This window comes from Stegastes partitus, unplaced genomic scaffold (genome assembly GCF_000690725.1).
Source record: "Stegastes partitus isolate 25-593 unplaced genomic scaffold, Stegastes_partitus-1.0.2 Scaffold494, whole genome shotgun sequence".
Taxonomy (NCBI): domain Eukaryota; kingdom Metazoa; phylum Chordata; class Actinopteri; family Pomacentridae; genus Stegastes; species Stegastes partitus.
Genome location: NW_007578225.1, coordinates 367,119 through 379,630, shown reverse-complemented (window position 1 = coordinate 379,630; position 12,512 = coordinate 367,119). Strand labels below are relative to the sequence as shown.

The 12,512-nt window shown below is 45.7% G+C and overlaps 1 protein-coding gene across 1 annotated transcript in view; it reads right to left on the bottom strand.

Annotated features, from left to right (window-relative positions):
* Nucleotides 1-1,683: 1,683 nt before the first annotated feature.
* uvrag (UV radiation resistance associated gene) overlaps nt 1,684-12,512 on the bottom strand; it is a 101,925-nt gene continuing 91,096 nt past the window's right edge. Inside the window, exon 15 of the mRNA XM_008287293.1 lies at nt 1,684-4,117. Coding sequence (XP_008285515.1) covers nt 3,274-4,117 — 844 coding nt within the window. The 3' untranslated portion in view covers nt 1,684-3,273. The remainder of the gene's footprint in view (nt 4,118-12,512) is intronic.

Genomic DNA, 12,512 nt, shown 5'->3' with positions numbered 1-12,512 from the left:
CTCACTAGGGTCATGGGGGGCTGGAGTCTATCCCAGCTGACTCAGGGTGAAGGCAGGTTCACCTGGACAGGTAACCAGTCTATCACAGGGCTACACTTAGAGACAGACAACCAAGCACACTCACATTCACACCTACAGACAATTTACAATCACCAATTAACCTCAACATGTTTGTGGACTGTGGGAGGAAGCCGGAGAACCCGGAGAGAACCCACGCTGCACGGGGAGAACATGGAGACTCCACGCAGAAAGATCCCGGGTGTCCTCACCGGGATACGAACCGGCGACCTTCTACCTTCCACCCTGCCCTTAATGTTTGTTTCCCTTGTGTTTTACCTGCTGTGTCCAGTCACCATGTCGGCTGTGTAAAAGCCTCATTGTTTCATTAGTAAACACGTTTGTAAATTGGCAACATATAATCAAACAACTGATTTAACCGACTGAAAATGATGCTCAGCAACACCAGCAGCTACTCCTCCACCACATTGAGGAACACAGGCGCAGGAAACAATCCACACATAAAACTCTGCCCCTAAGTCAATTTTTCTAGAGATAAACAATCAAGACAGTCTTGCTACCATCAGTGCACTTTACTTCATGCCAGCATGACCCAGTAAGGTGCCCTCTGGTCATTACCGCTCTATCTGCAGTGGATCTATGCTTTTTGGAAGATCTGGCAAAGAAATGAAACATATTGAAAGAGGCGTCTCCACTAAATCTAATAAAAGATCATGATCACTCTCTCTTCATCCTTCTCTGAGCACACTGAGCCTCCTTTGTGCTGCCCACGTCTCGCTAATGATTTATTAGCATGTTTGCCACGTTGATGGAGTTTTAAATATCCGACAGTAAATGGATGCCATAAATTTTTGTGCAGATAATTTTCCTCAAAAAAAACAAACAAAAAAAACCAACAAGCATTCTAGTGACGTTAGTGATCTTCTGACTCGTCCATCAGTGCCAGAATGAAAAGGCATCGTCTGGACTACGATGAATGTTGGTGCACTCTCATTCTTGAAGCCAGATGTGGTCAGTCTGAGACTTTTCACCTAAAACTGTCACAAAATTAGTTTTTAGGTTTATGACTAATTAGTTGCCAGGAACCTCAGCTGTACTGACAGTTAGTGTGCAACATGAAAACATTATAACGTGTCAGCATTAGCATGTTAGCATGAAGACTTAGCATTCACAGAGCCCATATTATGCAGACTTACAGGTTTAAAATTGTATTTTGGGGTCTGTTGGAATATGTTTACATGCTTTAATGCTTAAAAAAACATTTCTGACAGTGTGCATTGCTGCAGCACCACTTCTCCCCGCAATCTGAAACGCTGCTTTAGCTTCTATCTTCTTACAGGCATCATGTAAATGTGTGACTGTTACAGAAGAAAAGCCGAGAGTTCAAACAAGGTGTTTCAGGCAGGTAAGGAGCAGTGGACTTTGGGTTCTGTAAGTTTGCAGACTTTTCCACGCACAAAAAAGCAGCTGTACAGCACAAAAGGAGACACCAAAGATAAGAGGGAAAAGCCAAGATGCACAATATGGACTCTTTAACTAAAACACTGCTGAGTCTAAACACAGCTTCACTAGAAGCACCGTCGACAGGAAATACTGTTCATTGTCGTACATCTCTGATCCTCCATGTTCCACAGACACACCAACACAAATGCAGGCAGACACCTGTTTTAAAGGGGGTACATACACCCATGCCATTGGACTGCAAGTCTTTAATAACCAAAAGAAATCTCCATACAAAAGTATATGTACACGGTCACTTACTGAACTGTGGAGCAGTTTATGGAAATGATCTAACGTGGGTTATCTTCTAGTTTTAAATACAACACTTCCCAACAGTCAGCGACCACAGTACTGGATCTGAAACACAAAGTGGAGGGTCCGTCGTCGTCATGGCAGGTGATGCAAAGCAGCTGTCCGAGTTGGAACCCAGACAGCGGTTACGATGTCAGTCCAACGCTTGACAACATTAATGAGCAACATCCCGTGTAATTGGGAAATAAAACTAAACATGGATTTCCTTTGAAACAAAGCACACACAGTTGTTGAGAGACATAAATAATGCAATAATTGAATACCAGTGCAAGAAAGCATTCAGAGCAGGGAGACACAGGACTAAACCACAGATGGCGGGCTGAGACACTTGCTATTAGCCGTTAGAGGAGAGCCTGAGTGAGACATTCCAACAGAACACAGACGCTGAATTCGATTTTTGGTCTACTGAAGGGTAAGAATCAGTGGACGTAACATTAACAGTGAAGTTAGTATGTATGGGGTACATTAAAACTGAAAAATAAAAGCAGAAAAAAAAAACAAACAAGAGGACACGGAGATGGAGAGAAAAACAATTGCACCGTATCCCTGTGGTGTGCCGTGAGCTCCAACCGGCCGCTCTGGTGATCCTCGTCTTCAGACCTGAAGGAGAAACTGGGCGGGTCGAGGAGCTGCAGCGCCTCACAGTTAGGGAGTCTCTGACTGGGCTACTGGTTCCAGCCCCCACCTCCCTTTGTGATAGCAAAAATCCTGCCGTGTTTCAAGGTCATTGGTGGGATTGCCCTAACTGTGGTTGCATGTTGACGTGAAGCGCACACACACGCATGCCCGAGTGCTCCCTCCTGCACACGCCCACTCGTCATGCACCCTGAATGAACGAAGGCCTGGGAAGCGTCTTAAACGTTTGCTTCTACAGTCAAAGGTGGACGTACTGGGACAGCAGGCTTTAAAACATCCAAACACTCTGCTGCAGGGACACTTGATGTGCTGAGGCTGCACTCTGGTTGTTGAAGTGAGTCTGTTTAGAAACGACAGAGGTCAAGAGCTGTTATTGCAGAAAGGGTCTGAAAACAAAGTGTGCATCATTTTTACATCAACGGTCCCTGTGATGGAACATGAGGCTACGATGCACAGCGACTCATGGAGGGTGATTATTACTGAGGCCGAATCCTTCTGTGAATATAAAATGCCTGAACTATTGTGTGGTATTTGTTAGAAATATATGGACGCAGGCATCAAAAATAAAAGTCAGGCGTACTGTCCCAGTATTTGCACTATTAACTGCCGTCTAAAAGATTACCATGGAAATGTTTACGATAAGTGCAAATTGGTTGTTATTCCAGAATAGCTCCTATAATTTCTGATGCTGCGATTAAGGAATGAGGACGACACCTTCGTCCTCTTAGTTCATGTCCCTGCCTTGTATTTGTCCAAATCCCCTGTGCAAGATTCTTCATGCCTCCCGCTCGCCTCCGGTCCTCTGCCTCACTTTTCAGAGTTCTTGCGTGGCCGGCGGAAGCTGGACATGTTCTCGTTTAGTGCATAGATGCGCCTGGAGAACTCCTCGAAGCCGGCCACGTCCAGCTCGCCCAGCACCTGCTCGTCACAGTCAACAGCTACTGCGTGGTCCACAGGGATGCAGTGGTAGTCTTCCAGCTGGGCCTCATCTGCCAGCCCCAACCCCAACCCTATGCCCAAGCCCAGGCCTAAGCCCGTGGCCTCTGTGCCCATGATCTCCTCAGCTTGCTCCACAGAGCAGCGCAGCTCTGGGACCAGGCTGACGGGTGCCTGTCCTGGTACCAAAGAGCCGTTCATGGCACCCGTGTGCTGGATAACGGGCACCGTTTCCTCACCAGCGTCCTGCACTGCAGAAGAGTTGGGTGCCACTGTGCTGCAGGGCGGCTGCTCCTCAGGCTCTTCTTCTTTGTCTCCTTCAGTCTCCCTGTCAACGGTTTCGTGTCTCTCCGCCTCCACCACTGTGTCCCCACCCTCCTCCTGCTCTTCCTTCTGCTCTCCCTCCTCGCTGGCCTCTTTAGTCGTGGTGCGGTCCAGCGAGACCATCCTGTCCAGTGAGGAGGACAGGTGTTTGGGTGAAGGTGAGGGTGTTGCCAGGCCAACCTGGGCTTGTCCTTCAGCCACGGCTGTGTTGTAGCTGGGCGGAGGGGTTGGCTTGTACTTCAGCTCGGCCTCGGCCTCTGAGCTCGCCCTCTTCCTCAGGCCTCGGTCGGGGGAGCTGGTGTGACAGGGGTAGCCGATCTCTGAGGCAGCAGACACGCCGAGCTGGGACTTGGAGGGCACTGGGATGGAGCTGGAGACATGGTGGCGGTCACTGTGAGAAGCAAAGAGAAGGATATCTGATGAGCAAGGACATTATATTATAATATCAAGTCTAAGGTAAGAACTGCACTGTTCATCACAGTAAGCTATCAGCTATCAGAGGAGAGCAGGAGGTCCGAAAGGGGCAAACCGCATTCTCTCTAGGTCTAGCTCTCCATTGAGTTCATCAGCACCCCTCCACCCAAAGCACCCTGCTCCACCCCCCGATGGAGCTGCAGCTCTCTGTAAATCACTCCACCTCACAACATTCAGAAAACATTTGTGCAGCCTGTGAGACTGCACTCACGTTCTGTGGACTGAAGGAGCGCAGCAGGCGTCCACCAAAGTATGTCAGACATTTTCTTCCGTAACAGATAACAGACTTGGGATCTGGGACGCCCCACCCCACCCCTGTCCTGGAGCTATAAATCTACTTAAATGGGGGCCTCACCGCCTCTTCCGATGGCCAAGGCCGTGTATAATTCACTGGACTACTTAGCAGTGTGCTTAACGGGACCGTTCTGCTATCTCAGGAGAGGAGGCGCTGTGCAGCCGGGGTCAGAGGTGAAGCAGGGCCTCCCTGTGCTCTCCACAGATTCACATGTTGGTTAAAGGCTGGAGGACAAATCTCTGCTTGTCCAGTCGGACATGCAGCCATAACAGATGTCCTTTACAAATGTTCCCCCGTCACCTACTAAAGACAACAGTGGCACTGAGACGGCAGAGATGAGAGCACCGTGCGTTTATTAGCCAACAGTGTGATGGACACCTTCACCACCACACACATGACAGCTTGTAAAAAGGACCCTGAGACTGACCCTTGAAGGCATCCTGCCGAGGTGGTCCCGACAGAGTTCACGGGCAGGACGCTGTGCTGAGGAGAGTGGAGCTGCCTGTCTAGTTGCCAGAGAAACTTGTCAAACTTCAAAGCGCCTGTGATACAGTAAATGAGAACCATCCAGCGTCTGAAGGCCCAATATGTAGCTGCTTATGGTAACAACGTGTAAATACGCACCTCGCGGCCGACGCTGAAGCTAACTGGAAGCACGCAGACGTAAATGCTGGCTGGTCAACCGAGGTCAGGGTTAAGAAAATAAAGGCAGAGGGTAATGACCTGGGAGCGCTCCTCTTAAGTGGGCTGAACGGGAGTTGGACTGAGCTTCACTTGGCAGGGCACGTCCACCAAAACACATCGTTTAACGCTACTGCCCCCCTCTAACGAGCTCATGCTAAAGCAGATCCTGGCAAAATGGAACCGATGTGCTCTTTACCACCTAATTTCTGGGAAGATAAATGAAAACGAATGAAGAGAGAGAAATTGAATGATTTGCCATCTCAAAATGCGAATGAAACCATCGCGGGCTCTTTGGAAGCCACTCCCTAAAATCCAGAACCTGACCAGGGGCAGAGGAATAAGGACGGATGTCATGAGAAATCAATTATCATTTAAGCAAGTGGAAAATTTTGTGCAGACTCTTTGAAACGTTATACAGATTTGGAAACCGGAGACGTCTGGTCCTCCATGAATAGCTGCAGTTGTCCATACGTCGTTTATAACAATAAATGATGACATCTATAACTAATACGTGATGTTTTATAGCTTGACTGAGTGATGTCTCTACAGCAGTGGCTGATTAGATGCCTTTGATTTTAATTATCAGCCATTTTCTTCCTGTCCTCCAGCTCTCCCTCATATGATCCAGCTCCTCTGATTTCAGTCGGCCATCGACGCCACGAACAAACGCATTATTGACTTTGGCGTAAAATCACATGGTCATCACACAAGTCTTCTGTAATGAGGAATTCTGCATTTGGACCGTGTTATTTTGTTCCACTCTGTTTCAAGGCTACGCTCGCATTTCTTCCATTATTTGTGTCAAATTGCGCGGCAGCGTATGAGTAACGGAGGAGACTGGGCGTGTTGGTGAGGACACCAGCCAAGCAAACCTCGGGGTAGTCATAACATTTTTTTTCTTGAAGCATTTTAACTGTTACACCGATGACATGTTTTTTAGTGCAGCCAATTAGGCAGCACATGTACAGCCGCGGCGGGCATACGTGCCGATTGAGCGAGCTGGGAAGACTCAACTTCCTGAAGCAGTTTTAGAAAAGCTGGAAGCCGTACAGTGTTGTCATTTAATTAGAAGTCCAAACACGACACAGCATGAGATATGTGTGCGTCTGGACAGTCTTTGTTTACTGCTTGAGACGTTTCAGGTTCCTAATAAACGTACAGTCTGTTTCTTTTCCTTCCCACTGTATAAATCACGTGTACGAGTCCCTCAACTGATGTTTGAAAAGAGGTGGAATAAAACTCAGGTGATGATGATGCTGATCTGCAGACTGTTGGTTCATAAAGCCAGAAATCCGGATGACTTCGGTACCGAGCACCAACATCAGGTTGACGTTCATGGTTTTTAAAGCAAAGGCAGACTTTGTTTTTGGCATTATTGGGCAAAAATCTATTCATTCATACTAACCTTTCAGCATCCTGTAATTCAAGTGGTTTGGGAGGAAACTACACTTCGGCACCTCTTCCCACCTACAACTTTACAAAATCTGGCCTGTTGAGGAAGACTGCAGCAAATCACAGGGCTTTGTACTGATCTCATGTGATCGATAGTTTGGAAACAGCACCTCGGCTACGATGAGAACAAGATGTAGCGGTGCAATGGTAGGAGTTTCAGCCAGGACAGCTGAGCATACACACAAAAGAAAAGGCATCCCAATATAATGCTTCATCTCAGGTGATCGATTTCTACTGACCTATTTTAATAACTTGTTTTTAAAGGTTTACTTTAAATATATCCATCCATCCATCATCTCTACACCTTAATCCTCACTAGGGTCATGGGGGGCTGGAGTCTATCCCAGCTGACTCAGGGTGAAGGCAGGTTCACCTGGACAGGTAACCAGTCTATCACAGGGCTACACTTAGAGACAGACAACCAAGCACACTCACATTCACACCTACAGACAATTTAGAATCACCAATTAACCTCAGCATGTTTTTGGACTGTGTGGGAGGAAGCCTGAGAACCCGGAGAGAACCCACGCTGCACGGGGAGAACATGGAGACTCCACGCAGAAAGATCCCGGGTGTCGTCACCGGGACGCGAACCGGCGACCTTCCAGCTGCGCGGCAACGGTGCTAACCACCGAGCCACCTTGCACCTTTAATGTGACAATAAAAAATGTTGGAGTAAAAAAAAATTAAAAAGTCAAGTAAATAAACATAAAGATTTGGAAAAAAAGTTAAAAAGTCAAGTAAATAAACGTATGGATTTGAAAAAAAATTGAGGAAAAAAAAAAAAAAAGGACAAAGGAATGATCTCACACAGATATAAATAATCACCATTTTTTAAACGTTGGATCCAATAAAAGTTGGCGTTCATGACAAGTAAGTACATGACAGCAGCTTGTGAGATGCAGCTCTATAGTGATAGATTCCATCCACCGGCAGCCCAAACTACCCACCTACTGGAGGTCTGCAGGCTTCATGGGGGCAGAGTCCTTCTGCAGCATTACCCCGACAACAACCTGCCTGCTCACTATAAACGCTACTCAGAGGGCTCTGCCGAAATCATCAAGCTGAAAACTTGACATGCCGAGCCAGAAATAGCCTCCACTCCTCCAAAGCTTTCTGCCGGCTCCCTTCCTTTCCACTGCTGATGTCAAACCTGGCATATTTCAAGCCGACTCAGGAATTCGGTAAGCCAAGCCTTTCCACTGTCCAATCCCCCGACAGGCTTCACAACATTCCCCTGTTCGTATCCAAATCCTGCTGGAGAGCAACTGCTCGGAGCCAAAACAAGCAACGGGCAGATAAGATTTAGTCGTTTGATGTGGTTCAGGGAAATCCCTCTGAAACTACTAGAGTAAACACTACTAAAAATTTGATATGCACTATGGTGGAAGCTGAGTTTTCTTTATGCTTCATAAGGCGAGTCTTGTTGACTGTCAGGCCTTTGAAGGCGGCGGACGACCACAGCGCAGCGTGTGCAACCCGATCAACAAGCTGACAACACTCTCACACTGCACAACAGCACATTATCTGTCATGGTGCATCTGTTACAGAGTTAGTACTGTTGTTTTGAAATCCATACACAAAACGGACATGAAGTATATGTAAAAGTAGAAGTAAGGCTCACAACAATAATCCTTTAAATCTACATGTTTTGTTTTGTATCTTGATAGAAAGAAATAAAAAAAGGGGGGCAGCACACAACCGCACATGAAACTCCATATTCCTGTGCTATCATTAATAAGCAATCGACTAAAAGTGCTTAAAACGGACACACAGGATGGTTTGGGTTTGGTTAACTCGACACGCGGAGGATTTATAGGTTTCATTTAAAAACAAAGTATCGCGTTATAGGTTCCTCGGAAAAAACGAAGCATAAACACGGTTGGTTAAAATAATGATTTTCATGATAGAGGGAGAAAAATGGAACGGGGATAGCGCTATTATTATTATTATTATTATTCCCGAAAGAAATGAAAAAGTGGCGCTGGGAGAGCGAGCGTACCTTTGCAGAATATCACATGAACAGGGGGGAAAAGGAAACATTAGTGATTTCTCCTCCCAAATCATCAACCGTTATTATAAATATCATAAATCCATACGGTACCTGTCAGGCTTAATGTACCTTGCAAATGCTTATTTTAGCGATATAAATTTTAGATTTACTTTCCCAGTTCTTTCTGTGACAAAACTGCAGCTGTCTAAACATCACAGCTCTCGGTGTACATCATGTAACACAAGTCCTTTCCACTCACGACGGGGGCTTTCTTTTTTGTGGGGGGGGATTCACATCTTCCAGCTCCAGCGCTGTATCTGCCCGGCCAGTCGCTCTGCCACACCTTGCCTCCCCCCCGTGTGCGTAGCCCTGCTTCCAGGCACCAGAGTGGGATTAGGCCCCTGTGAACCTCTGCCAGGCCCTCAGCGGATGTGGAGCGGCAAATGGGAGCATGTTGAATGCGTTTGCTTTGATCTCTGCAGACTGTGGAGTTTGCTAAGAATCGGTTTCTGGTACTGTCTCTGTCTGCCTCTCGGTAATAGATTCACCATTTTTCCGCTGTTTCTTATCCTTCAGCAAGATTTAAAGAAAAAAAACAAAAAAAAAACCCTATACTGCCCATTTTTCACCAGGGCTGGACTGTATATGTTCTGACATGTTATGATGTGTTTCTGAGACAGTGCTGTTTGGAATTGTATAAAGATATGATCAGCAGCTTGCCAGAGGAGCGTTATGCAGCCCGCGGTACAGAAATCACACACTTCGCAGTGTGCTCTTTTATATTCTTCCACGCACTCTGCTTTTCCTCAGTTTTTTTCCATTCGAATTGTATAAAATGTCCAAGATGAACCCCATATGCTCCCATGGTGTGGGTCTTGGCACTTTGGAAAAGCTTCCCTACATACTGGATGTATGCTGAATTAGTTCTATATGGAGGAGGGAACCGTGTCCAAATCGGTTCTGGAAGAGCTCCCTCCATCATATCATTCACCACATCGTCCCTGTTTGGATGCGTGGAAGAGAGGCGGAGGTGGGACGGAGAGGCAGAGGAAGCAGATTAGCCTGTATCTTATAGTCTATAGGAAAATGACCTGCAGCTGTCATGAAACCTTTTTATACATCCATATTTCATAAGCTGGGTCCCAGCGCTAGACATTGGATCCAAATGTAGTCTTTTTCAAACCGGACTGGAACTGATATGGGAAGAAAATGCTGTGTGTAAAATGCATACCGTCCTCCTTACATTGTGAAACAGCCGCCATCTTCACTGGAGGTTCTGTGTTGTTTTCAGCTTAGAGGGAACACGCATGCTGTGATGACGAGGAGTCGGCCATGTTAGCTATATTACATCCTGTAAACAAACACTGCAACTATATTAAAATATGGATGTATTTTTGCCAACTAGCCACATTTTTACCTTTAAAAAACATAACCATTTTTAATGTTGTAGTTCCTTTTGTTTAATGTTCCTGAATCTTTATTTTTATACCATTTTGCAAATAATAGATAACACCATATGGACTTGTTAGCAATATAAATCCCATCAGATTTCCCTGGAGGGGTCTTATTATCCATTGCATCTTTATAGAGCTACGTACAGGACAGCACGTCTTGTCTGCATGTGGCTTGTCAGTATAGAGACACACTGAAACCTGTGTGATAAACTACGGAGAACTGAATGAATAAACAGACTGTGTGTTCGGTTCTATATTAAAAAGCTGCAGCGTAGCTTGTAGATAAAAAATAGTTTTTGCTCAACATGTACAAGCACCAAAGTGTTGGTGTCTGTGGTTATTAATGATCTGGCTTGAGGTGGATGATACCTCTGGACTGCCTCCAGTCTTTGTGCTTCTCTCAGGGCTTTATTGTAGAGAAATGACTGATATCAGTTTAGAAAATATGCATTTCTCTCACTGTGTGGTAAGACGAGCTCTGCCTCTTCTGACAGCGCAAACGACTGAATGTATAACGTGTGCTCAGGATGATGAGAAAGGCAGCTTCTGTCTCTCAGCTGACGACTTGAGTGGTACAGAGCAGCTTTTGTCCCCGTCCCCGTGGCCTCGTTGTCGTGCAGGAGTGTGGCTGTGGCGAGCCACTAGAGAACTGTTAAACTTCCACCTCACCTTCTTTAAAAACTTCCATGTACACACATAGCTAAAGGGTTAGCGGTCCCGTGCTTTCATCTCATCTATCTTCGGGCCCTTCCACTTCCCATTAAGTACGGAGGGGGGGAGGCGAGGAGGGCTGATTTGAAAGCTCGGGCTTTTCATGGCTTCTTTCCTTTCAAAACAAAAGATTATTCAATTAATGTGTGTAATACACATTTTCCCCTTTGCTGACCCTGGGAGAGGGCTGGAGATCAAAGACAGCTTTCTCTTTTATAGGGCAGTGGAGCTGAAGTCTGACGCAGACCAACTCCCTGGTTTTAGAGAAGGGTTACTCACAGGCCAGAAGACTGCAGAAGGAGAGGGGCAGAGATCTAAGCGTTCCACCTCACCTCACCCAGACCGAGTGGCTACTGCAAATCTCATCAACCGCTGCTTTTTTACAACGCAGGACACTGATTATGTGCTGAGGTGGAACATCATTAAAAGGAAAGGTAGAGCACTGAACCTTTACCGAATACATCTATCTGATATAAAGCAACGCTGCCCTGTGTAACATTAATATTATTTCATCACAACAGGTCGTACTTTGACTTTACTAACAATCTATCTCAACAATATTAAAGAGAGTCAGTGCATATTGAAGTGCTGCACCGTTACTTTTACTATCTAGTCACCTGTAGTTTATATTCTCCATTAATCAATTTGCTATTTAGAGAATATTGAAGAAGTGAAACAGAATCGTGCAGAAAGCCAGACAGATGATGAGCCGTTCGTCCAAAACCACGAATTCTGTTTCACGCCCTCTGGACGGCGCTACCTCGGCCCCTCTAGGAAAACAAACAGATACCCAAACTCTTTCATTCCTTCTGCCATCAGGCTTCTTAACGCTGGCAGCAGGTAGTAACGGCCGGGCGTTGTATTTATTTATTGTACTATGTATTATTTATTCTCCCCATGGCGACCTGTGTGTTGGCAGCTTTTGTCCGTACATGTTTACTGAGTGTCTGAACATCTACGTTTGTGATTGTTTTATGTTACCCGTCTTGTAGACTGTAAACTGAGCTGCCCTACGGGGATGAATAAAGTTGTTTGAATCTTGAATGGCCATCACAGGTTATCAGAAATCAATGTGATCTTCATGTAGCTTCTTTTGTCTGATCAACAGCCACCAAAACACAAAGACATGCAGTTCATTAAGATGTCTGTGATGTACTAGTGAATGATTTTTAAGAATTATTTTCAAACTCAAGTGTGTAGAAATGATTGAGAACCTAAAGGAGACTCTAAACCCTAAACTCTAGCACTGTGAAGGAGCTGAACATACGCTGACCATTCGACTACACAGATACAGTACCATGCAAAAGGTTTAACCACCTTCTTATACATCACATAAAACACACACCATCAGAGAAGTGTCTGTCTGGTTCTAAATTCATTCTAGAGCAGGACAATGAGCCCAAACATCCAGCCAGAGACACAAAGATCCATCTTCAGCCGCAAGAAGAACCCGAAGTCCTTCTCCAGATGGTCTGACCCCCACAGAGCTCTGATCTCAACATCACGGAGTCAGTTTGACTTGAAGACACTGAGACAGACTGAGTCCACAGAAGAACTGTGGCAAGTTTTCCAGGATACTTGGAACATCTGACCCGTCAAGTACCATTAAAAAACCAGCATGCAAGTACAGCAGAAGAACTGGTACTATTTTAAGGACTATGGGTTCTCATAGCAAATATTGATTTGATTTACATTTTTTTGGCCCTAATGTCTTTTACTTGCT